The 25,612-nt window shown below is 39.4% G+C and overlaps 1 protein-coding gene across 1 annotated transcript; it reads right to left on the reverse strand.

The window, feature by feature from the left end:
- Window positions 1-12,709: 12,709 nt before the first annotated feature.
- LOC147885639 (pentatricopeptide repeat-containing protein At2g13600-like) lies at window positions 12,710-15,180 on the reverse strand. The gene has a single exon (XM_087396654.1). It carries the CDS (start codon window positions 15,013-15,015, stop codon window positions 13,093-13,095), a length of 1,923 nt encoding a protein of 640 aa, XP_087252780.1. The 5' UTR covers window positions 15,016-15,180; the 3' UTR covers window positions 12,710-13,092.
- Between the last annotated feature and the right edge of the window lie 10,432 nt (window positions 15,181-25,612).

Here is a 25,612-nt window from a genome sequence, read left to right on the forward strand (position 1 = left end):
ATCAACTCTAACCTTATTTTTACTATTTCTTTGGCAAGTTTGTGTAAAACAATAATCATTTTTATTCTAGTCGTGTAGCTCACATTGGAGTCTGATCTTCTGGGACCTTGAACTCAACCGTTTATGGTTTGTGAATTCAATAGAAGGCTATCATGCCAACTCCCCAAGGTAATTATTCTCTTAATATTTTTGATACTTTCTTATTTTATATCTTATGATCATGACATATTAATATATTTAATATGTCATGATGGACAATGCTACATATCGGCTAGTATCTACTGTCAGAACAACCATGGAGCAACAAGATCAAGTAGAATTCAAAAGACATTTGCCAGTGGAGCAAAAAGATGGACACAGCTCTAGGTGGAGAGTTGCCTACAACTGCATGTTGTTTCTTAGAGAGATTTTTGATTTGGAGTTACCAGTCAAAATGGAATCATATACAGAAGCCGATCTCCTAGCATTTCGGGCTAAGAGTATTCAGCATCTAATTACTACCATTGGGAAACAACCTGAAAATATGACTACATTGCAGCATGTATAAAACCTTATCTTTATACTTGTATGCTTGTTCAAGCCTTTAATTGGGATGTGTAAATCTCATAACTTTTTTATATTTTCCTCCAAGAGGAGAAGAGACTGAGTCTAATGAAAGCATTCTATCTTTATACTTATATGATTATTTAAACCATTATTTTTATTTGGGATGTGTAAATCTCATAATTTTTTAAAATTTTCCTCGAAGAGGAGGAGAGACTCACTCTAATGAAAGCATGTATGAAACCTTTTTAAATTTTTGCTCCGAGCAGAGGAGAGACTCACTCTAATGAAAGCATGTATGAAACCTTATCTGCTTGTTTAAGCCTTTATTTGGGATGTGTACATCGCATAACTTTTTTATATTTTTATGGCAGAAGGAGGATGTGGAGGACATAGTAAGTGAAGAAGAATACAATGTAGACTACTCTCTCAATAAGATGAGTCATGAAAATATGAATCTATTAGAGCATATTGGAAGTTCATTCACCACTATGTTGTTAATTCGACAACAACCTCATTTTTTTGAATTTGGTGAAGAAGAGATTTCAATCCTCTTGAATCCTAAGAAAGAGGTTAATGTTAAAGTCATTACAACCATCCTCAGGTTTGATGCAGCCTTTTCCTTGGCTTTATACTTTGCTTATTTTGATTAAACCCAAGAAGCTAATACTTTTTTTTTTTATATAGTAATGTTATAGCAAATTTTCCGCAAAATATACAAAGCGTTTCATATATGCTCGATCCTCATATTTCGGAAGTGCTTAGCAACAAAGAAGAAACCATAGAGGATGTTTGCAAGTGGTTGAAGCACGTTCCTATGAATGATGCACGAGTTATTTTTACAGCATATTATGAGAAGTAAGCATCAAACCCTACTTGTTTTTTCTATTGCATTGCTAGAATTGTCTCAAACATAGTAATTATTCTTTATTGATAATGCATCTCACATTGGAGTCTGGTAGTCGTGGACATCCTTGCGAAGAAGTGCTTCTTTGCTAACTCAATGGCATCCATCCATGGCAATGTGTTAGAGTAAGTATAGACTACACTTGTTGTCACTTCTTGACATGTAGATTGATATGCAATGCACATATTCACTGTTGTTATATGTTTTGATGTGCAGATCAGCTCGAAAGTTAGTAGGTGGGCTATTGACATAGTAATGCGGCAATGTGACTTGGCACAACAAATAGAGTATATAACATGTCAGGTATCACATCAAGAGAATAGCCACATCTATAATTGTGGGTGGAGGGTGGGCTACAATTGCTTTTTGGTACTTGGTCAAATTTTTGAGATACAAAATGACACCACACTGTCAACATATACGGATTTGCATCTCTATGCATTTATAACATGTACCATTCAAGCAATCATTGATTGCGAAATGAATGCCGTCAAAGAGTCAAAGAGGATAGAAGACCTCAACTCTACAAACATGGCTTCATTGGAAGAATTGGGAAGCTCTTTTAATGTTAGGGTTATGATTCAACATAGACCTCAGTATCTTGAATTTGGGGGAGAGGAGATTTCAATTCTCTCTAGAGCTTCAAATGAGGTCAATAACAACGTTATGATGGCCATTCTCAAGTTTGATACAAACTTTTTCTCTGCTTGATAATTCAATATTTTGATTAAATCTAATAAGCTAATATTCATCTATTTGTTGGTGCAGTATAGTTATCTCACGATTTGGCAGAGCCGTACAAAACCGTGTGTATATGTTGGATTCCCTCCTTTCTCCTATACTTAGCGATAGCAGAAAGACAATAGCCGATGTTTGTAAATTGTTACAGCCTTTACATTTACATGGCATGCGAGTCCTATTTATGGCATATCATGAGATGTATCATGGCAACCTTTATTTTCATCTTATACTGGCAACATTGTGTTAAATAATAATGGTTCTTAATTATTCGTGTAGGGAACATTGGAGTCTGGTGGTTTGGGACCTTGAAGACAACTATTGTTGGTTTGTTAACTCGATTGTAGGCTTTCATGGCTCAGTGCAAATGTATGTATTCTATTAATCTGTTGTTACTTCTATATTATGTACCTTATGTAATAGAGACACTAAGTTTTTTTAATATGTCATGATGAGCAGGTCGATTGAGAAGTTGGTATTTGCTATCAGAGAAACAAGACAGTACAAAGACTCGGTAGACTTCCAAAAGCATGTAGTAGTAGAGCAGGAAGATGGGCATAGTTGTGGGTGGAGAGTTGCCTACAACTGCATGTTGATTTTCAAAGAAATTTTCTCACTTAAGCCACAGATCTCATCGGAAGACTCTTTGGAGCTCAAATATTCAGAGAAGGATATACAATTGTTTAGGGCTGAAATCATTCGAGACCTAATTGCTGCCATTAGAATACAACGTGCAACTGAAGCAATATCAGAGCTTGCATTTAAGGAAGAGGAGACTGAGTCTACTATGAAAGCACTGCACACTACAGAAGAAGTAGAGACCCAGTGTACACCTACAGCACCACACCCTCCACTGGAAGCATCAGAAGAGTTGCCACATCCTCCGCTTGCATTTAAGGAAGTGGATACTGAGTCTACTCCGAAAGCACTACATACTACAGAAGATGTAGAGACTGAGTGTACATCTAGAGCACCACAGCCTCCATTGGAAGCATTAAAAGAGTTGCCACAATCTCCACTAGAAGCATCAGAAGAGTTGTGATGCATGTATGATGTTGTGTTTGTAGTTTTTGTTGATTATACACCATGTGATGATGTAATATTTGTAATATATTTCTTCATGCACACAATTTTATGATATGAATGTGTGATGATGTGATTATTTGGAAATAAATCCTTGTGTGATGAGAATTTTGATATGAATATGTGATGATGTAATATTTGTAATATATTTCTTCATGCACACAATTTTATGATATGAATGTGTGATGATGTGATTATTTGGAAATAAATCCTTGTGTGATGAGAATTTTGATATGAATATGTGATGATGTAATATTTGTAATATATTTCTTCATGCACACAATTTTATGATATGAATGTGTGATGATGTGATTATTTGGAAATAAATCCTTGTGTGATGAGAATTTTATTCAGTTGGACAGTCTCTACTCACTTAAAGTAGAGCATTCCCAATGCTTCTCTCACTTTATTCCAACCCTTATCCTTATCATCTCCACTCACTTAAAGTAGAGCATTCCCAATGCTTCTCTCACTTTATTCCAACCCTTATCCTTATCATATCGCTCTCTCTCTCTCTCACTTGTAATATATTTCACTCGCAAGTATCAATTCCCAATGCTCCACTCACTTAAAGTATAGCATTCCCAATCCTCTGCAAAATTTTATTCAGTTGGACAATCTCCACTCACTTAAAGTAGAGCATTACCAATGCTTCTCTCACTTTATTCCAACCCTTATCCTTATCATAGTGAACACATCGTGCCTCTCACTTTATTCCAACCCTTATCCTTATCATAGTGAACACATCATGCCTTAGTGCACTTGTATTCTTCCATCCTAGTCCTTCCACAAACACTCTCTTATTTCTTACATCCTAGTCCTTCTGAGTAACTTGTATTCTTCTATCCTAGTCCTTCCACAAACACTCTCTTCTTTCATCCATCCTGATAACTTGTATTCTTCTATCCTAGTTCTTCCACAAACACTCTCTTCTTTCATCCATCCTAGTGCTTCTCATTAACTTGTATTCTTCCATTCTAGTCCTTCCACAGACACTCTCTTCTTTCTTGCATCGTAGTCCATCTCCCTTTCTTTATCATCTCCCCACCCATGGATGTCCTTGGCATTGTCGAAGACGTGGAGTTCGGAATTAACAATCTCAAAGAATGGATTGTTGACCAAGGAGCACAGAGAGAGGCCAGAATTCGACAAGGTTCTCCTTTGACACACATGGAGAGAGAGGAATTTGATGCACAAAGGCACGCAGAGAGGGAGGAGACTCTCAAGATAGCAGAGAGTGAAAGACTTTTAAGACGTATGATAAAAGCACGACAAGATCTCTTAGACTTCTTAAGTAACCTGCGTTATTACAGCTCTCGTCATGGGCGATTTGATGTGGATGCTAAGAGAACAGTAAGAGCCTCTCAGAGAAATTATAAAGAAACAATTCGTGATTGCTTAAATTTCTTCTTTGCATGTAATTATGTTGAGGATACAGCTATGGAGGTAGTGAAAGATTGGGTTGTTGAGAAGATAAGAGAGACCAATGATGAGATCTTCTAGACTTTGGGTGATTAAGAAGATAAGAGAGACTGTATTAAGGTGTTTTTTGACACCATATGGCTTTGAGTTATATGATCTACTTCTTGTACAAATGTGATGTGCTCTTTTTGAAATGTACTCTAGTTTTAATAACATGTCATGCCATTTTTTCTAATTTGATTTTTTAAAATCTTACTTTTTGTCTCTTTTAACAATGTGATGTCCTCTATTTTTAATGTACTCTAGTTTTAATAACATCTCACGTCATTTTTTCTAATTTGATTTTTTAAAATCTTCCTTTTTTACTCAATGTTTTGTTTTATAAGAGCCTCTTTTTTTTTAATGTTTTATCCAAAATTATCTCACAAAATGAATTTGGACAGTGCACGAGTCCAAAATTAATGAAATAGGTGCTTGTAGTAAGGTTGGCCGGTTCTTGGCGACAAGTTGGTGGTGTTCTAGAGTGGGTTTCTCCCACAGAGCTTGTGGCAGCTTCTGTGATGGCGTTTTGTTCATGTGTTTCCTTGCAGGCTATATGGAAGCGTAGTTAATTGCCAGTGTGTAATCTGAGGAGTGTGTTGGTGGGATTCATCTACGTGAAGTTTTTCTAGAGCAAGTTCTACACTGGGTTCATGAGGAGGGGACAGTTTTGCTTATGGTTGCAAAAGAATCCTCCAGGGTGGCTACGTGGTTATTCATTGGGTCCTATTAATGGTGATTGCCGGCAGCTCTCTTCTCATGGATTGTAAATAGGTATTAGTGTTGGCCGAGTGGGATAAGAAGAGCATTTCAGAAGGCAACGATAAGATTGAAGGAGGCAACTTACTGGCTAGCAATTCTGCGGTGATTTTTGTGAAGAAGATATGGTTCGTTTGCAGTCAGGATATACACATATGTTGATCCCATGAAAATGGAAAGTTTTTGGGTTATAAGGAGTACTGTTCTACGAGCCCACAACAACATACATTTGAAAGATGGACCATATATGGTGATGTGTGTCAAGTGGCTCATTTATTAAATTTAGTAGTGCAGAAGTTTGATTTATCTACAAGATAAGCTTTGTCCTAAGGCTTCAATCCGTGAAGATAATCACAAAGCAGTTCGTGTAAAGGTTTAAGGTCCCATTCTGGCTTTATTGGCATCCAATTGACCTCCTTTGGCAAGCAAGGTCCTGTCTGATCCTGCAGGGGGTTTTATCTACATGATCATGGTTGCTTGGAGGTTGTGATCTCTACACATTTCATCTTTGTATCTTCTACAATTATTGGTGGCTATCAATATATGGTGTTTCTTAGTATTTTTCAGTTCATGATGTTTTGAATTCATCTTGAGAGTGTGTTTCCTCTCGATGTGTTTGCAAAACATGACTGTTGTATAAGGGCATTTCGTTGTAGCTCTGCCAATCTCATCAGCACGTTATGCCTGCCATGTTCAAGGAGTTGGGGGATATGATCAATATGGCTAACAATATGAATTTTAGTGATAGATACGCCTGGATGAAAAGGTCCCTACATCTCGCACAGTATATCATGGATGATACCTTCACACAACTGGGAGCAGGAGTCTTTAATTCAATAGGTTATACACATAAACTACTCTCCTAGCAACAACATTTGAAGCTAGAGTTTGAGAAATCCCAAGCAGCACAGTAGTGCACCTCAGAGGTGACACTTCGGCAGCATGAAGAGGGCTGGAAAAAATAGGACTCAACTATCCATGAGCAGCACATCGCTTGGAATATTGAGCGGGCTGCTTGCCACCTCATTCACAAGCAGGAGTGGGAAGTAGACACAGCAACTTTGCACAGCCAGCATGCACCAAACATGGCAAGTTTGCATAGCCAGCATGCAATAGACGCATCCAAAATCTAGCAGGAGCTCACTCAATTTGCAGGACTCATTGTCTTCCTCACTGACTGGCAAAGAAAAATAAGATTCTCAGATAGCTGAATTAGAAGCGAAGCTTTTAGCCATGGATGCTGAGTTTATAGAGCTTCGTACACAAAGCTTACCACCCTTCATACTTTCCATTCCACTTTGCAATCATAACACAATCATAACTACAGGTGATACCACTGGTACAAGACAAAGTACTAGGATCTGAGAAATGTGATGGATACAATTGAGGCCGAGGAGGAAAACAACAAACTTCAGATAGATATGACTATAGCAAAGGAGAAGGCTATTGATGACCTCCCTCGGTGATCTATAGATACATATGTCTTTCTTGAATTTATACCACTATTAGATCTTTGAGAAGGAGATTTGTTATCATTGTAAATATCATGGTGGGATCTCCTCATGATGTCCTTTGTTTTGTTCAATTTTCACTGTTGTCACTGAAGCAAGAGGCATTTTATTTTACAAAGTTTCATTCTTATACAGTTGTTGGTATTACTTGTATGGCCAGACACATGGTCTGTATTTTTTCCTCTTTTTCTACAGTATGGCCATATAAATGGTTTGTAATTTCTATTCAGTGAATGATAGTGGCGGGGGAAACTGTTACAATAGAGACACCCAAGCAATTTCATCAAGCGTTGACCACATGTGACAAGCATTGACCATAAGTCAACATGTGTTGACCACATGTTGACCATGTATCAACACATGTCAACCAAAGCATTGACCACATGTCAATCATGCATGACACATGTCAACCATAGGTTCATCCAAGAGTACCATACCCAAGGCAACCATGCGTCGACACATGTTAACCATAGGTCAACCAGGAGTACCATGTCCAAGGTGATCTCATCGAGAGATGCGCACATGGAGGATGAGCTCCGCACATCAAGCAGTTAGGAGTATTTACAAATGCACATGGTGAAGACGTGCACAATGGTTTAGTGGTGCGGTGATCCAGGTCACATGCACATGAAGTATTTACAAAGACGTGTACAGTGGTTCAATGGTGCGGTGATCTAGCTCACATGCACATGGAGTATTTACACCACCCTGACTAGAAGAGGCTGGCGAGTCAGGAAGTCACCAGAGCCATCAAAGAGAGCCAACGGCACAACAGCTATCCTCAATAGCTAAGGAGATAGGAGGATCACCAATCCAGAGAAAGGAGGGAGATTCTTGGGGAAGGAGGGACCCTCCAAGGCAAAGGGGCGAGGATGAAGGAAAAGGGGGAGTGTTGAGCATTTGGCATGGACCATTCAGCATTCAGCGTTTCGCATGAGAGAGAGAGAGAGAGAGAGAGAGAGAGAGAGAGAGAGGGGGGGGAGAGTGTGAGGAGAGATAAAGGCTGGAGCTATGAGCTCGCCGAGGGGAGACTGTGGAGAAGAGAGGGGATTGATCCTGTTGTACCTCTCTGTCCACTATGGGGATAGACCTGTGTGTTCTAGTTCTTGTGACTTGTGACTTGTGGGTGCTGTTTCCAGTGATCTATACTTCAGCCAACTTGGTCACTTTCTCATCATTTTTGTTTCCTTCCTATATGGGGATTGTTCACTAGTGCATGCTCATGTTGTGGAGTTCTCATGTGACTATCACCTAGCATAGTGCACTGTGCGATTCATACAGTACAGCCTACGACACCAACACACCACTGCACGGTGCACTCTGTGCAATCCACTACATTAGGGCTTACAACACTCATGCTTCTCACACCAGTGGCCTTTGGCCTCTGGTAACACCTCCGGAAGGGATAGTAACCCCCCTCAGACACATTTCCATTTCCTTCTTACTCATGCTATTGCTTTGTGCAATTTCATTTCTATTCCATATGCATAGTCACAACAAAAGAGCTTAACAAAATACTTTAAAAGATAAGAAATGGAATAGCTTTATCATAGCTCAACATACATCGAATTGGAATCAACTTACTCCACACGAAGCACTAGTTAATGCATTCAAAAAGAAAGACCAAATCATATCATGCATGCCAAACAATGAATGCATATGCATATTCACAACATAAAAGTCGTGGTTCCCCTTACCTCCCCCCCTTGTGAGTGCAAGAAGTAGACACCACTCTCTAGTCACCCTAGACCAAACTCTTCTTTTATGTATGAAAGCATATTAAGCCTACATTAATATAGTCTAAGGTCATTTTTTGGGAGGACCAAACTCCAAATTTTTTCAAGGAATATGTAAGTAAACACTTGGACACTATATAAAGTTATATTTATATCTATCTCCATTCATAAATATTTCATGTTACTTGGACACTATATAAAGTTATATTTATATCTATCTCCATTCATAAATATTTCATGTTTACTAATTTTATGACTTTGAAATATCATTTCCTTTTTATTTCACCACTAGATAGATCATGAAATTTGAGCAAATCTCCTCTTTACAGCTCCTCAGGCTGAGCTAAGGAAAAGTTGTAATCCCTTTTTTATAGAACCCCCAAGGGTATTCCACAGGAGGAATATGGTTTGAAGAGCTTACCCTTGGAGGACCTACAAAGAAGGGGTCATAACTTTTGCTCCTTAGCTCGGATTGAGGAGCTGTAAAAAGAAGAAATGTTCCAAATTATATGATCTATCCAAAGGTGGACTTTAAAATATAATTTCAAGAGGTATATAGAAGCTAAATTGGTAATCTCCAGATCTATATGAGAGTTGTAACCTCTTCCTAATTCATAATATGAGAGTTATAACCTCTTCCTAATTTATAATATGGTAGGGAAGGGTTCAACACACTGACCACATTTCCTTAAAGTACTTAGGTTTGGGGAATCAAAAATATTTCCACAATACCTCTCTTACCTTTCCATTTATGATCATATCGTAGAGATGAATTTATCACAGATTAAGGAATATGGCATATATTGTTACATACGAGCTTCAATACTTCAAATATGGGATTACTAAAGCTAAGATAAAATCTTCTAAATCCCTTAAACCTTAAATCACAACAAAAAACATTTAAAAAGAAATATTAACATATCTTTTCTCAAGCTTTGAGAGATCCAAGAAATGTGAATCCTAAGTAATGGTACCTCTTAACCCCCTACCTTGTGAGTGAAGGAACCAAGCACCACTCCCCAGACTAGGCTCTTTTTTATGTAAGAAAACATAAGACTACATTACATAAATGCATGCCAAACTATATGAATGAATATGCATATTCACAACATGAAACTTTTCAAGTTCTGGCAAATCCAAGAGAAAGATGAACCACATATCATGGTTCCCCTTAGTCCCCTGCCTTGTGAGCACAAGAACTACGTTAGAAAAGGTTTCAAGGTCCCAACAAGACTGGTAACGACTTATCTAAGCTAGCAATCTCTCTTTGCATGGCAATTTGGTTTTTCACAAAAACATCCCACATTAGGGAGATTCGTCCTCACCAGCTTGTTTCCCCTGGTTGGATTTGTCCTCACCCAAGTTGGGTTGGTTAGGTACATGCTTCCTAGGGTTAGCTCAAGACACAAAAACTACCAATTCCACTAACTAGACCCCGAGGGCTTGCATTTTTAATCTTGGCAAGAACAAGACGGACTTAAGTTACCACCAAAACACCTCATACAAACTAAGCAACCTTGCACGGTGGCTCCACCATAGAGTGTATATACCTAGATGAATCCGGGAACATTCCCAAACTCATCCTCTAAAAACACAACATAGTGCAGTTTCAATCTCATGATAGTCACTCACAAGGTTGAAAACCATAAACTCCATCATGCATAGCAGGGACTAGCTACTATGACATCCCCACTGACGTCATCAGCGCCCAACAGTGGGTGTAGACCATAGTATAAAAATATGCTCTCACACATACAAATCCACACACCCACACATACTTGAGCATCCATTTATACAAAGTCTTCGTGCTGAGTTTCTGTCGGCACTTCGGAGGTGAAGGGCAGACTCATCCATGACGAAGGCTAGCACTAAAGGAGAAGGCTAATCAAAAGGTAGTCCAAAATCGCTTCATTCAAGCTACAACTGCTTGTGAAGTCTAAACGTTTTCATTTTAGTCTCTCCCCAACGAGCATCTAAATCTCAATCTAGCTGATAGGGCAACGCACCATTTAAGATAGAAAGAATTATCACAATACCAGTAGGCCGCAACTTGGACGAAAACTTCACAAGGTGAAATTTGCATGTCCGCTAATACGGTAGAAGCATATACCTAGATGAATCCGAGAACATTCCCAAACTCATCCTCTAAAACACAACATAGTGCAGTTTCAATCTCATGATAGTCACTCACAAGGTTAAAAACCATAAACTCCATCATGCATAGCAGGGACTAGCTACTATGGCATCCCCACTGACGTCATCAGCGCCCAACAGTGGGTGTAGACCATAGTATAAAAATATGCTCTCACACATACAAATCCACACACCCACACATACTTGAGCATCCATTTATACAAAGTCTTCGTGCTGAGTTTCTGTCGGCACTCCGGAGGTGAAGGGCAGACTCATCCATGACGAAGGCTAGCACTATAGGAGAAGGCTAATCAAAAGGTAGTCCAAAATCGCTTCATTCAAGCTACAACTGCTTGTGAAGTCTAAACGTTTTCATTTTAGTCTCTCCCCAACGAGCATCTAAATCTCAATCTAGCTGATAGGGCAACGCACCATTTAAGATAGAAAGAATTATCACAATACCAGTAGGCCGCAACTTGGACGAAAACTTCACAAGGTGAAATTTGCATGTCCGCTAATACGGCAGAAGCATATACCTAGATGAATCCGGGAACATTCCCAAACTCATCCTCTAAAAACACAACATAGTGCAGTTTCAATCTCATGATAGTCACTCACAAGGTTGAAAACCATAAACTCCATCATGCATAGCAGGGACTAGCTACTATGACATCCCCACTGACGTCATCAGCGCCCAACAGTGGGTGTAGACCATAGTATAAAAATATGCTCTCACACATACAAATCCACACACCCACACATACTTGAGCATCCATTTATACAAAGTCTTCGTGCTGAGTTTCTGTCGGCACTCCGGAGGTGAAGGGCAGACTCAGCCATGACGAAGGCTAGCACTAAAGGAGAAGGCTAATCAAAAGGTAGTCCAAAATCTCTTCATTCAAGCTACAACTGCTTGTGAAGTCTAAACATTTTCATTTTAGTCTCTCCACCATAGAGTGTAACGAATAGCTTGCCCTTTTAAAAAAGGGTGCACTCTACTGACTAGAATAGAAGGTCTTGTCCTTACAGCCCTTTGTCTGTATGAAGATCGAACATTGAAGCTGATATTGCTTGAGAGATCATCAACATAGAAGTGCATGTATAATCAAAGATGGAGGTGAGTCGTATTCAGCAGGGGACAATGACTCCTCACATGCCCCAAAAGGGAGAGATGATGCCATGAAGAGGCTCCTCTAGGGCCACCTAGGACCAACCAGTTGACCATAAATTGGGCAAAACTGCTATATACCTTTGTAAGACTAGAATAATCCTACAGATGTGCACCCTTCAAAAGGGGGCATTACAGGTGGGCATCCAATAAAACCTCTAAACACATCTGCCGTGCATTCTCAAAACTAGAGCATTTAATTGGTGACACACAATTGACCATTTAAAATTTGATGTTACCCACACAAAAAATGAGCCGCTTAATATAATCCCACAATGTTGGGATCGATGAACATGGGAAAATGCTATAATCCTGTGGTAGCAGAGAGCACAACATTCCGTGATGCATGCTAACAAACCCTCTTGATACATGATTAACACCCCTGATGCATACAGATACTGGAGTAAATGAAGTAAATGAAAATGCTAGTCTGTACTCCTTAACTCATGCCTCTGGTCCATGGCATCTCCAATGAACTTGCCGAGATGCATGCTTGTGAAGGGATGTCTATCTGTACATGTGACGTCAAGTCTTTAGGGATTCACACATCATTGGAATAGGTTGTGAATATGTACCCACTTACTGCTAGAAATGCAGAAGAATTGCCGAAAGAGCGTTGTCCTGCAACAGCTGATGTGGAAATGATCTATCTCTTAATGAGCTTGCCTGCAATACATGACCTCACTGAGAAATTACTGACATAAATCACCCTTGTAAGATGTATATGGTGGGAGTGAGGTTCTGTCCCACATTAGATTGCCTCATGCTTACTCCTCCACGGAACAATTCTACGGTCACTCAGGGACATGCAGGCAGGTCTTGTAGTTGTTGATGACAACTAATATGTAATGCACTTCCTCCATAGAACAATTTTAGCTCACCCAGGGACATGCCAGCAGATCTCGTATTTGTTGACTTTTTCTGTATTTCAAAATAATTCATCCGCTTCTCAACAGGATTTTCTCCAAACAACATCCACTCCAAGAAAGAATAAGAACTGACATGCAACTTTCCCTTGCATTATGGACGAGTTCTAAAGCAAAGGCGCCCTTTTCATAAGATCACTAAAGTATCTTCCTTCCCTCCCACTGTAGGTTCAAATACCAAGTCCAATTGTGGAAAATATTGTTTGTTCATCATCCTCGTTAATCTCTTTAACTTGGCATAGATATCATCACTTTGTGTATTGCTTTTTCCTGCCACAATGAACTCCTGTGCATTTTTGTTCACCTCAATCCAAGCCCTTCCAGGTTTCTTCTCTGCACCTGCATCTTTTTTGTGCTCTCGTATAGTATCAACATCCTTCCACATGTGATTATTGGCATAAATATGGGACATAAGAGTGTACCCAGAAGCATCACTTGGATCCAACTGAGCAAGCTGATCAAAGCATTGCCTTCCTAGTACCTTGTTACCATATGTTCTGCAGCTACTGAGCAAAGACGTCCACAAAATTAAGTTCAATGAGCTTGGCATAGTTTTCAGTACATCTTCAGCCTCGTTCAATTGCCCAGACCTGCCAAGAAGGTCAATCAGGCAGCTATAGTGCTCAATATTTGGGATTATACCATAGTCTTCTATCATAGATTTGAAGTAGCAAAGGCCTTTCTCCAGCAGCCCAGCATGACTGCAAGCATTGAGTACACTGGTAAATGTTACACCATCTGGCTGCAAGCCCCGTCTCTGCATGTCGTCAAACCATTGCACAGCCAGATTGCAGTCTCCATACTGAGCGAATCCTGAAATCATGGCACCCCATGCCACCAAATCTTGAGTTGGCAATACACCAAACACTTTATTAGCTTCCTCAAGGTTTCCACACTTGGCATACATGTCAATGAGTGCACTCCCAATAACCACATCTGAACTGAGTCCAATTCTAAGTACTTGCTCATGTATCACCCTGCCATGCACTACAGCTCCTATAGTACTGCATGCTTTTAAAAGGCACAGAAACATGACTTTGTCTGGCATTACCCCATCCTCTTGCATTTTTTCAAAAAGTTCAAGAGCAGAAGAGCTTTGCCCATAGTTGACATATCCTGAGATTAGAACACCCCACGTCACCACATCTCGAACTGGCAAGTTGTCAAACACTTTGCGTGCCTCCTCTACACTACCACATTTCACATACATTTCAACGAGTGTGTTCCCAAGTACTGTATCTGAGTGAACTATACTGCCTATAATCTGGTGATGTATAAGCCTTCCCTGACCTATGACTCCTATGCTGCCACAAGCTTTCAGTACACATGAAAATATAACTATGGATGGTTTTCTGCCTTCGTGTTGCATTTTCTCAAAAAGCTCTAGTGCAACAAGGCCATGCCCATGCACAGCATATCCTGCAATCATTACACCCCATGAAACCACATCTCGATTAGGCAGGTTGTCAAACACCACCTGTGCATCCTCTAGTTTCCCACATTTGGCATACATGTCAATAATGGTACTTCCAACAGCCACATCAGATAGAAGTCCATTTCTGATTATCTGTTCATGTATCAACTTGCCTTCGCCTGTGGCTCTAATGCTGCTACATGCTTTCAGTACATATAAAAAAGTGACTTTGTCAGGCTTTATTCCATCTTGACACATCTTGTGAAATAGTTGAAGAGCTTTCGTTCCTTTTCCTAACTTAGCATTTGCTGAAATGATAGCATTCCATGTATATACACTTGGCTTTGAGATATTACAGAACACTTGATTGGCTTCATGTAAGCTGCCACACAAGGCAAATAAGCGTATAAGGTCTTCCCCTAAAAAGTCAATCGAATTGAGCCCTTTGTTCACAATAAGAGAATGCACCTGCCTGCCAACCGTCAGGTCTTTCTTTTTCATGCATCCCTGAAGAATTGAGCGGAAGAGATCCTTTGATATGGGGACCCCTTCATGATTCATAACCTCCGCAGCTTGCAGGGCCTTGGCCAATCCCTCCCCCTTAAAAACTTTGCCAAAATCGCCGAAGAAAAGCATGACCTACCAAAATTTTTGAAAGCATGGTGCATCATGTGGGAACAGGCCAGAGAAAAGGGCCACAATTGCAAACCATTTCTCAATACTGCAAAAATATTCTCTGACATGAGACGGAAAAATGGGAGTGGCAAAACCTGAGTCACTGGACACAACCTGTGAACGTTCCTTAGCTCTATGGACAAGTGCCCGAAATTGATCACGAATTATATTTGCATTACACGGTTTCGTTTCATTCCATGTAGTTATTGGATGATCTCGTGATGGCACCCATGAGTTTCTCTCGTAGCTATTCCTAAGCGTGCCCTGAGCAGCTTTCTCAGCGTTTAGGAGCATAGACTTGCCTAAACAATTTTAGTCCAAGGACCATTTCATCAATAATGGCCCATCATTTCGGGCCACACATCGTCAAGACATACAGCTCTACACATCGGCAAGGCCGAACTGCAAAAGCTAACTTCGAAGCACGGGGGACTAATTGATCAAATGAAGCGGCTGCACATGGAGAGGGGGCTTTCTACAAGGAAGCCCAGGTCTTTCTTTCAAAGAGCCAATGAAATTCCAAGTTATGGCTTTTGAAAATCTCTTACAACTGAATTCCCAATTGCCAAGCCAGGTCTTTCTTTTTCCGGGCACAATTGCCAAGCCAAATGATGGGCACCAACCACACTACCCTTGAGGGGAGGTTTATGTGACCGCACTCTACAAAGCAAATGTGACAACAATTCCACATTTGTTAGTGCTAGCATAGAGGCCCGTTAGCACTACCCCTAATGGGTTGGGCCCTACTAGCATAGAGGAACATACTTTTTTGGGAGCCCTTTGAAATCGAAACAACAGGCAGTGTCAGGCACTTATAGGCAGCCACTTGGTTGGATACCTTTTTCAAGGGGCAGTGCACTAGGCACGTGTGCCCCTTGTTACCTACCGAGACAATTGGTGGGATTATGAGCAGGCAACAATGTGTAAATACTATAAAACTTGATGATTTAGAAACAAATATTTGTCAAGACTCATGAACCCCCCCCCCCCACACACACACACAGAGGATGTAACTTACCACTATGTAGTTTAATAGTGGTCACTGATTGGCTATAAAAATATGGTGTTGCTCCAAAAAGGTAGTAGGTTTGGTCCATAGTTTAAGGATGCTAGGCCTTTCTATTTTGTTGTAAGATATACCAGAATGATAGGGATGGAGATGAGTTGGTCCTCCTTTGGATCGAGGGATGGTAAGGGAGAGAATGATCGTGCGAGAGCAGTTGTAAAAGGGATATTGACACATGAGCAATTAAAGCCTAATGGTCTCATCTAAAAGTGTTTAGTAGCTCTTGTTAGCTCGTGCTGAGACCACTTGCCAAAGAGAGCAAACATTTGTGATGCTTGCATGCATTCACAGGGTGTATGTGTAATGTGGTATATGTTCTGCACTTTAAAGTGGTCAAGTTTCTAGTGCCAACACAGAAATGGATCAAGTCATCTTGAATGGACTAGGAGAGGGATACAAGAATCTAGTCTAGAGTATTGCCATCCAACGGCAAATTCCAACACTGGAAGAGCTCCAGTCAATCCTACTTGGTGAAAAACTCAGGACTCAGGCCATTCAAGCACGAAAAGGTCATTCTAATGATCAGGCATTCACAGCTTCAGATGGAAGTAGAGGCAGAGGCAGAGGTAGATCATTCCAGAGAAGTGGTCATCATCAGCAACAACAAGGTCATCATCAGTATCATCCTCAGCAACATCAAAATCAACAAAGAGGAGATCATTCCAATTGAGGAAGATTCCAAGGGTGAGGGAATGCATCCACCAACGTGTCAAACATCCAGTGCAACTATTGTCACAAGTTTGGACACTATGAAAGAGATTGCCACAAGAAGCAATACGACCAAGGAGGTCAATCTAGCAGCAATCGAGGGAATTTTCGCAGTAAAGGAAATCATCGTGGTGGACATTCTAGTCACAGTCATTTTGCAAATGAACATGGGAATATGTTTCTTGCAAGCGAGAAAATGCAGCAAAAAAATACAGTGTACCCAGACAGTGTACCCAGACACTGATTACAATCCCAAAGAGGATTTCAACTATCAAGTCGACCAAGCGGAACAAGATCCTTGGTATATTGACAACAGTGCATCATCTCACATGACAAATCATCAGGAATGGTTCACAAAAATGAATCCATTAGAAGGTCAAAAGAATGTCATCTACACAGCAGATAATACACCGAATCCAGTTCAAGGGACAAGTGTTATCCCTATGAACAATTCATTGGTACGAAAGGATTGGTGAAAGATGTATTTTACATTCCAAAGCTCAGCAAGAACCTCTTGTTAGTAGGTCGAATGACGGAACACAATTATTGAGTCATCTTCGACGGAGATGAATGCACTAACAGAGACAAATCCAAAAGATATCAGCTAGTAGCAAAAGGTGTAAAGGAAGGACGATTGTACATAATGCTAGCTACAGTACCAAAAAAGCATGCCATGTCAGCTTAACCGCAATAGATGCCACTATCTGCAAAAATGGCACAAGAGATATGGTCATGTCAATTTCAAGTACTTGTTAAATCTCAAAAATCAGAATATGGCAATTGGGATTCCAAAGCTATAGTTTCTTGGAAAAGTTTGCAAAGCATGCTACTTCAGCAAACAAAAGCGAACCAACTTTAGCAGAAGTACCTCTCGTGCATGAAGTATTCTTGAATTGATACATGGAGGTTGTTCTGGTTGGGGAGGATCTTGTGGGAGAATGTTCTCTAAGTTCTTTCCCTCCATGGTCATACTTAGCTTAAAAAATGACAACAAGATAAAATTAATTTGTAATCACAAATAATATTGAACAATCAAATAATATTAAACAATTAAACAATATTAAACCTATACAAACAATATTTAAATATTTATTGTCGCATCATTTATCATATTTTAAAATTGGACCATCATTTTTATCGCATCATTCACTTATAAAAATAATATTTAAACCTTAATTATTGCATCAATTATCATATTTGACAATTAGATCATCATTTTTATTGCATCATTTACTTATACAAACAATATTTAAACATTACTTATCACATCATTTATCATGTCATTGTAAATATACAAACTTGAACAAAGGAGTGGATTCAGACTTGGATGATATTAAAAAATAATAATGTTACAAGTATTCATGATCAGTCACTCATACTACATCCCATCTAAGAAAGACTCAGTCATTTGCTGGTCTAAGTCCTTGGTTTAGATTGAGCTGTATACCACATCTTGGAGCAATGTCAAAAACCCCACAAAAATCTGTAGTATTTGGACGTCTATTTGGTTTGGCTGACTTTCCCTGAACCGCAAATCGTCGTAGATGCCTGATTAGAGCTTCTGCGAGTTTGGTACTTGCAACGGTGCACAAATGTCCAAGATCTTCAGGATGTGATGAGACATGGCGTACACATCTTGTGCAACATTGGTGCAGAGGCACTCTGGAGCAACATGATGAAATCTAGCAATGGAACTCCGCACAGTGTTGGGGCTGTCACTGAGTAATGTAGGATAGTGCTTCCTAGTGTTGCATGGGGTCATCATTCCCCAATCACAAATGCCTAGATACACTTCCTCGAATGACTCTGAGAAGTGTAGCATAATGTTTTGTGCATGCAAATCATTATATAGGACATTGTGTTGGTGCATGTAATGAATAGTGTGAACTAGTGCACTTAAAATATCAAATACATGCTGACAGACTCATGGAGCTCTAGCAGGCATTTCCGCATCATCTCTATGAAACATCGGAGATGGTCGCTTTCCGTTATGTCCGAGGCAGGTTAGCCATCTTTCCAAATGATTTCCATTCTAGAACGGAAATAGTATCATTGGGTTATCGTCGTGGAGTAGACCTATTGCTTGAATGATGCTCGAGTGTACAACATCGCCCAAGCATGTGGCTTCTTCCAATGCTCTGGCCTTCAATGCATCAGTTGCTGGCACAGAAACCCTCAACACCTTACATGCATAAATCTTGTGTGGATCAAAGGGAGTGACAAGAATATTGCACATGTTGACTGTTCCTTTCGTGCCTATGCCCACAACTGCACCAAGCATGAATCAGATGTCTCGTTGCTGAAGCAGTATGGGCCACATGGGAGAAAGAAGGAAATGGACTTGTATCTGCTTGTGCACATAGATTGTGCATTTGTGGTGCAAGCAAGTATGCGGGAGATGGAAACTAGTTTGCATGTATGATAGGAGGCACAAATGGAGGCACAAATGGAGAAGAAAAAGATGTGGCGAAATGTGGTTGTGCATGTGGTGGGAGATGTGGACTGGGATGAGGAACTTCTTTTGGGTATGGAAGATCTTGGAAAAAATGGATATGAGGAAAGACATGTTGTGGTCGATGCACTAGTGCATACGCATGGCGTGGCTGTCATGGTGCTTGTAGCTACGTTGGGTGGAATGCAGCATGTGACTGGGGAAGTGGGTGTATTGGTGCTTGTGGTTGTAGTGGATGCAATGCGGCATGTGATTGGGGGCATGGGTGCATTGGTGCTTGTGGTTGCGATTGTGCTTGGGGGCGTGGGTGGGAGGTCAAGGAAGCTCCTTTGCCTTCGTAACCTTGCCACACATTCTTGATGTACATGACCCTGGCATCTACAATAGGAACCTCCCACTTCTGGTCACATGAGTTTATGTCTCAATCTATTTGACCGAGGTAGTGTCAACCCTCCATCGCTAAGTGGTGCAAATACTGGTCTATAGACTCTACTATGAAAACATTTGGAAATCAGTCACGCAAGGTCCTCCCTCCATGCTCTGCCATTGTCCTCACCAAATTCTGTACACTGCTTTCACCATTTTGGAAAGCTGTCTCAATGATGTCCTGATCGACATTCATTAAGAAGTGTACATTCTTATTTTTCAGTGCCTTCCTCTGAATCTTAGTGAGATCAGGTTGCTGACACTTCCTCTTCTCACCTACGTGAGCCATCTCATATGCAGTAAGCTGCAACACAGAATTCAAAAAGAATTCAGTGCCAGCTCTACAATAAGAAACTCATTAAGCCATAACAATTAACAATGCAAGCAGTCTAAGAAATTACCTAGATATAGCCTCTCAACTCAAGCTCACATCATGTAACAGACTATAGAAAATCAAAACACAAAAAATAAGCTTGTAACCTGTACAAAAAATGACCTAGTTATAACCTAATCATGGACTTCACCATCTAACACTAGGCTTCAACTACAACACACAACTATCAAGGGACAATTGAGTGCCAGATTAAGTGTCTAAGAGCACATCGCATGATATCTAACTTAGACTGCAACACACAACTATCAAGGGAAAATTGAGCGTCAGACTAAGTGTTTAAGTGCACACCGCATGATATCTAACTTAGACTGTAACACATAACTATCAAGGGATAGTTGAGTGCTAGACTAAGTGTCTAAGAGCACGTCGTATGATATCTAACTTAGACTGCAACACACAACTATCAAGGGAAAGTTGAGTGCCATACTAAGTGCTTGAAAACATCTCTAAACTTAGACTATAACACACAACTCTCAAGGGAGAGATGAGTGCCAGAATAAGCATCTATGAAAACATCACTAAGTTTGGACTGCAACACACAACTCTCTTAAGAGAGAGGAGTGCCAGCCCAAGAGTTCCTACAAACAAACATTTTTATACAAACTGAAACTGCAACACACAACTCTCTTAAGAGAGATGAGTGCTAGCCTCAGGTGAAAAATAATTATTTATATTATAATTGAAATTGCAACACACTACAAAAATAGACTGCAACACACAACTCTCCCAAGAGAGATGAGTGCCAACCTGTCTACACAATTAAATACAATACATAATAAATATTAAATAAATTAAAAAGACTGCAACACACAACTCTCCTAAGAGAGATGAGTGCCAGTCTTAAACAAAACAAAAGAAAAGAAACATTAATTACTAATGAAAGACTGCAACACAAGCAAGGGTGCAATAAGGTACCTATGAAGAGAGTTGGTAGGTATGGAAGCAAGCAAGAGGTAGCAGGTAGGCAAGAGGAGGTGGCACGGCTGGCAAGCAAGTGGCTGAGGTGGCAAGAAAGACAGGTGGATGTATTTGTACGAATACCAAAAATGGCAGTGGTTGCAAGTCTATACTATGTTTATTTGTACGAATAAACTGAGTTATTCGTATGAATAGCTATTTATTCGTACGAATAAAATAGCAAAAAACGTTTGAAACGTTTTAAATCGCAAAAAACGCATATTTGGGTGTTTTTTTTAATTTAAAAAAACGCCCAAATTAATGCAACTTAGCCTATAACATAATGACGACAATTGAGTGTCAGGCATAGCCAAGAGGCTGTATAAGGCTGATGTATGTGTACGAACCAATGCCAGAAATAGTCAGCAAACATGACTGTACATGGGTGGCATGTGTGCGTGCATGGTGTTGACAAAGAAGATTGACTTGATTTCATCATGTCAACACCATGCATGCACACATGCCATACAATCATGTTTGTTGACTATTTCTGGCATTGGCTTTGTCAACACCATGCACGCACATGCCACCCATGTACAGTCATGTTTGCTGACTATTTCTGGCGTTGGTTCCTACACATACATCAGCCTTGTACAGCCTCTTGGCTATGCCTGACACTCAATTGTCATCTTTATGTTATAGGAGGCTGTACAATTTTGTGATGATGACAGAAGACCAAGTAGCATATATCTTTACCAAGTCATTGGGTAAAGAAAATTTTTCTCATTTTAGAGAGCTACTTGGAGTGACATGTATTAGTTGAGCTTGAGGGGGAGTGTTGAGAATCAAGCTCAACTTGTGAGGTTGTGTTGTATTCGGTGTAGTGAATAATGGACCATGGTAATTTGGTGTAGTTAGATTCTATCTTGTGCTAGTTGTTTAGTTCATTCTCTGTGTAATGGAATAGTGGAGGTGACTCCCTTCTAGTTGGCTTCCCTTTCTCTCTCTCATAATATTTGATACCTACATAGGGCTGAATACTATAACAAAAGTGAACGATCCACATAGGACTAGACAAAGACAAAATCTTGACCACCCTCATAGGGCAAGGCCATGAAAATTTTGGTCAACCACACATGACTAGAAAAAAAAGAAATAATTTTATCAATGATTTCAAAACACCCAGTTGTCTTCAACACTTGGGCCTTTATATGATATTGCCAAACCTACAAATTCTTTAGTTGGAGTCAGGGTTCTTTCACATAGCATGCTTTGTCTCCTTCACATTATCAAAAGCCCTTCTATAAAAAACTTGCCACATGGCCTTCTTGCCCATAGTGTCTGTGCACAAGTTTTTCTTTGCTACCACTACTAGAGTTTCTCTTCACCTTCTTTCTTTCTTGCTTCTTTTCATTCTTTATGAAATATGCAAGATCTCCTCTTGGTATTCATGATTTTGTGCTACTCTCTTTGCTGAACAACATTGGAACAACATCTTGGAAATCAAATTGTTTGGACTCACTCTTATTTTAGTCACCAATTGGACATATCTTGAAGGTACACTACAAAATAGAATAGAGTTAGCATCATCATCATCAACTTTGAACCCCAAAGCATGGAGCAACTTCATAATTGATGGGGTATTAATTGCATGTGATTGATATGTGAACCTAGGTTGTTGCCCTGAATAAATTTTTGATCATGCTCTAGTTCTATGCCAGCATCTTGGATTCTTAGATACTTCCACATGGTGAAAATTATCAGCACCTAGTTCTCTTCCAAGCATTTCCAATGCTTTCTCATTCTTTAACTCCCATGTTCAATTCTTCTTAGACCCTTGTTTCTTGTTAGGCTTCTTCTCTCAACCAAAGATAACTCCCCACAAAACGTTCTCCATGAAAAACAACCAAAATGGACAACTACCATGAGGAAATATTTTTTCCATTGAGCTTCCTAATAGAAGACTTATCCATCCTTCTCAATAGAGCAACTCACTGAACACGATAGTCTATCAAGACTTCAATGATCAAAGACTCTCAAGACCTCTACAACTACTGTGATACCACTTTTGGTTGTTATAACAGATATCAAAACTTTCTCTCTCTCTCTCTCTCTCTCTCTCTCTCTCTCTCTCTCTCTCTCTCTCTCTCCACACATAATAGGATTGAAAATATTGCTACAGACCCTCAAGACCTCTACAACTATTGTGATACCACTTTTGGTTGTTATAAAAGATATCAAAACTCTCTCTCTCGCTCTCTCTCCACACACAATAGGATTGAAAATATTGTTGCAAGTATCCTCAATAAAAGCTATGTTGTATAAGAAAGGAAAGGTACATCCCTATTGGGCTTGTTGATTGGGACAAAGACACAGTACCAAACTTTAAACTAAGTTTCAAGAGACTATAAAGAGTTAGAAAACTAGTACAGGAATCTTAGTGACACTATAACGACCTAGATTAGAGACATTCTCCATGATGACTCACCACTGCACAAATCAATAGTAAAATAAATGAGCCTCATCGCCTTGTTCTCATAAATGACAAACTTCACTAAACCTCATTTCCATTGGACTGCCATGTCAAGACCATGTAGGTTGTTGCCATGTAAGACTGCATGGATATCCTCCTTCAACCTTAGATAATCACAAGATGATCCCCTGTGATGATTACCCCAACAATTAAGTGCTACTGCTACTTTCAATAAATCTATGAGCCTGTTCCTTCTTCCCTATTGATGTTTGCATTTTTCCCATCTAATTACCCATTCCATCCTTTCCCCATGTCTTTCCACCACCCCTCTTCTATGGAGCACTCCGTATTAATTATAGACACATATTCAACCTCTCAATGTAGATGTGGAAAGTAATGGTGTGCTTGGGAAGCTCCTCTCATTAATGCTTTGATTCACATTACATTACATAGACACCAAGATTAATTATGACCTAAAAGCATCTCACATCTTGTGCCTAAATGAAAGGTGAATGGAAACTCCACAACGAGGCATAAATCATTCAAAACATGATGTGCTATTGCTAAGAACAAAGAAAGAACATTGATGCTATGCCAGAAAAGCCTCAATTTTTCCTTGAAAATATTCATAGAGATTGGAAACTTGAGATACATTGTCAACTCATGTTTTACCAAACATATGATAATATATATTCATTATAGCTCTTTACCAATTTGGGAAACCTCATACAGTTCTTAGAAGAAATACTCAAAACAAAGCCTTCAATCTATTTGATTTTTGCTATTAGTAGCGACCTCAGTATAGATTTGCTACAAAATTCTCAACCAACATAAGAACTCATTATATTGATGCATGTGCACTCAACAAAATCGATTCCTATAATAGATTATGGTTCACAACTAGATCATATTTGGGCAAATGCTCCTATAGAAAATTGCTTTAATGGAACACTTTTGCTTACTAAATTGATCACCACCATTTATATTGCATATTCCTTGGCCTCACAAGTACTAAATTTTAATTTATATTATGTAATTATTAACCAAGTATACATCTAGATGATAACTATCCTTGAATTTCAAGCATTAACATAGCATACATATGAACTTCTACATCATACAATTTAGCATGCATAGTAAAATCCGAATTTGGAGATTAATGTATTTGGCTTAAAATATCTTTGGTAAAAACCCCAATCGCTAAAATATTTTATTTAGGACACTTTTTATCGTGTAAAAGATTCATAAGGGGAAAATTTTCCATTGCTAAAATAATCATATTGGATTATGCCCAAAAACAAAGGAATACTAGAATTTACTAGGATTCAAAATATCACTGACAAATTAGCAACCTGAAAAGGTCTGTAATACTTCACTACTAGCTTTAAAAACTTTGTATTTACTCGGATTGTCTTTATACACCTTTTATCGATCTTTAAAAGAAGCCAATGTCTTTTCTCATACTGTACATCTTTTCACTTCTTATTCACAACCTTCTTGTAGTCTTCTTGAGCTCATTGAATATGTGATCTAATGTGTGTAAGTACTTCCTGCACATTAGCAAATAGACTCCAAATAGATCATCTGGCCAAAATCCTATCTCCTAAACGTGCAATGGGTGTGGGAAGGACTTGGCCGTAGATGATCTCAAATGGTGCCTTGCGAGCAGTAGAAAAGAAAGTCAATCCTACAAGGAGAGAAGTGACAAATGAGGCATCAACTTCACAGAGTAGACCCTTTCTTTGATCAGCTAATTCTAATGGAATGGACACGTTTTCCTAGGCAAGTATTCTTTTTCACGTCTTTTATGGTTAGTAGCAAACCAATAGGGAAACCTACTCTAGGTGGACATATCAAACCTCCATTCATGTCGCCTCAGGAAAGGGATAGATTGTTTTTAAGGAAAGAAAATGTTTTGGATGCAAAAAGGCGGAGCTAAAGGAGATGGGAAAGGACAATGTATCTAGAGTCTCTCACCCTAAGCAAGAGAGTGAGCCTTCTTGTAAAAATAATAAAAATAATAAAAATGGAAATAATGCTAGTTTGCATCACACCTTTGGTCAACACAACTTATTTAAGTTACATGGGTATGTTGGGGTTCAACGTATCATCGTCCTCATGGATGATGGTAGTAACTTTGAT

This window comes from Dipteris shenzhenensis, chromosome 25 (assembly GCF_047967505.1).
Source record: "Dipteris shenzhenensis isolate YYH24624 ecotype China chromosome 25, Dip_SZ_1.0, whole genome shotgun sequence".
In the NCBI taxonomy this organism is placed as follows: domain Eukaryota; kingdom Viridiplantae; phylum Streptophyta; class Polypodiopsida; order Gleicheniales; family Dipteridaceae; genus Dipteris; species Dipteris shenzhenensis.

What these genes read in the sequence shown, in the direction of transcription:
- LOC147885639 (XM_087396654.1), bottom strand. Translation starts at nt 15,015, where the DNA reads ATGCTTTTCTTCGGCGATTTTGGCAAAGTTTTTAAGGGGGAGGGATTG.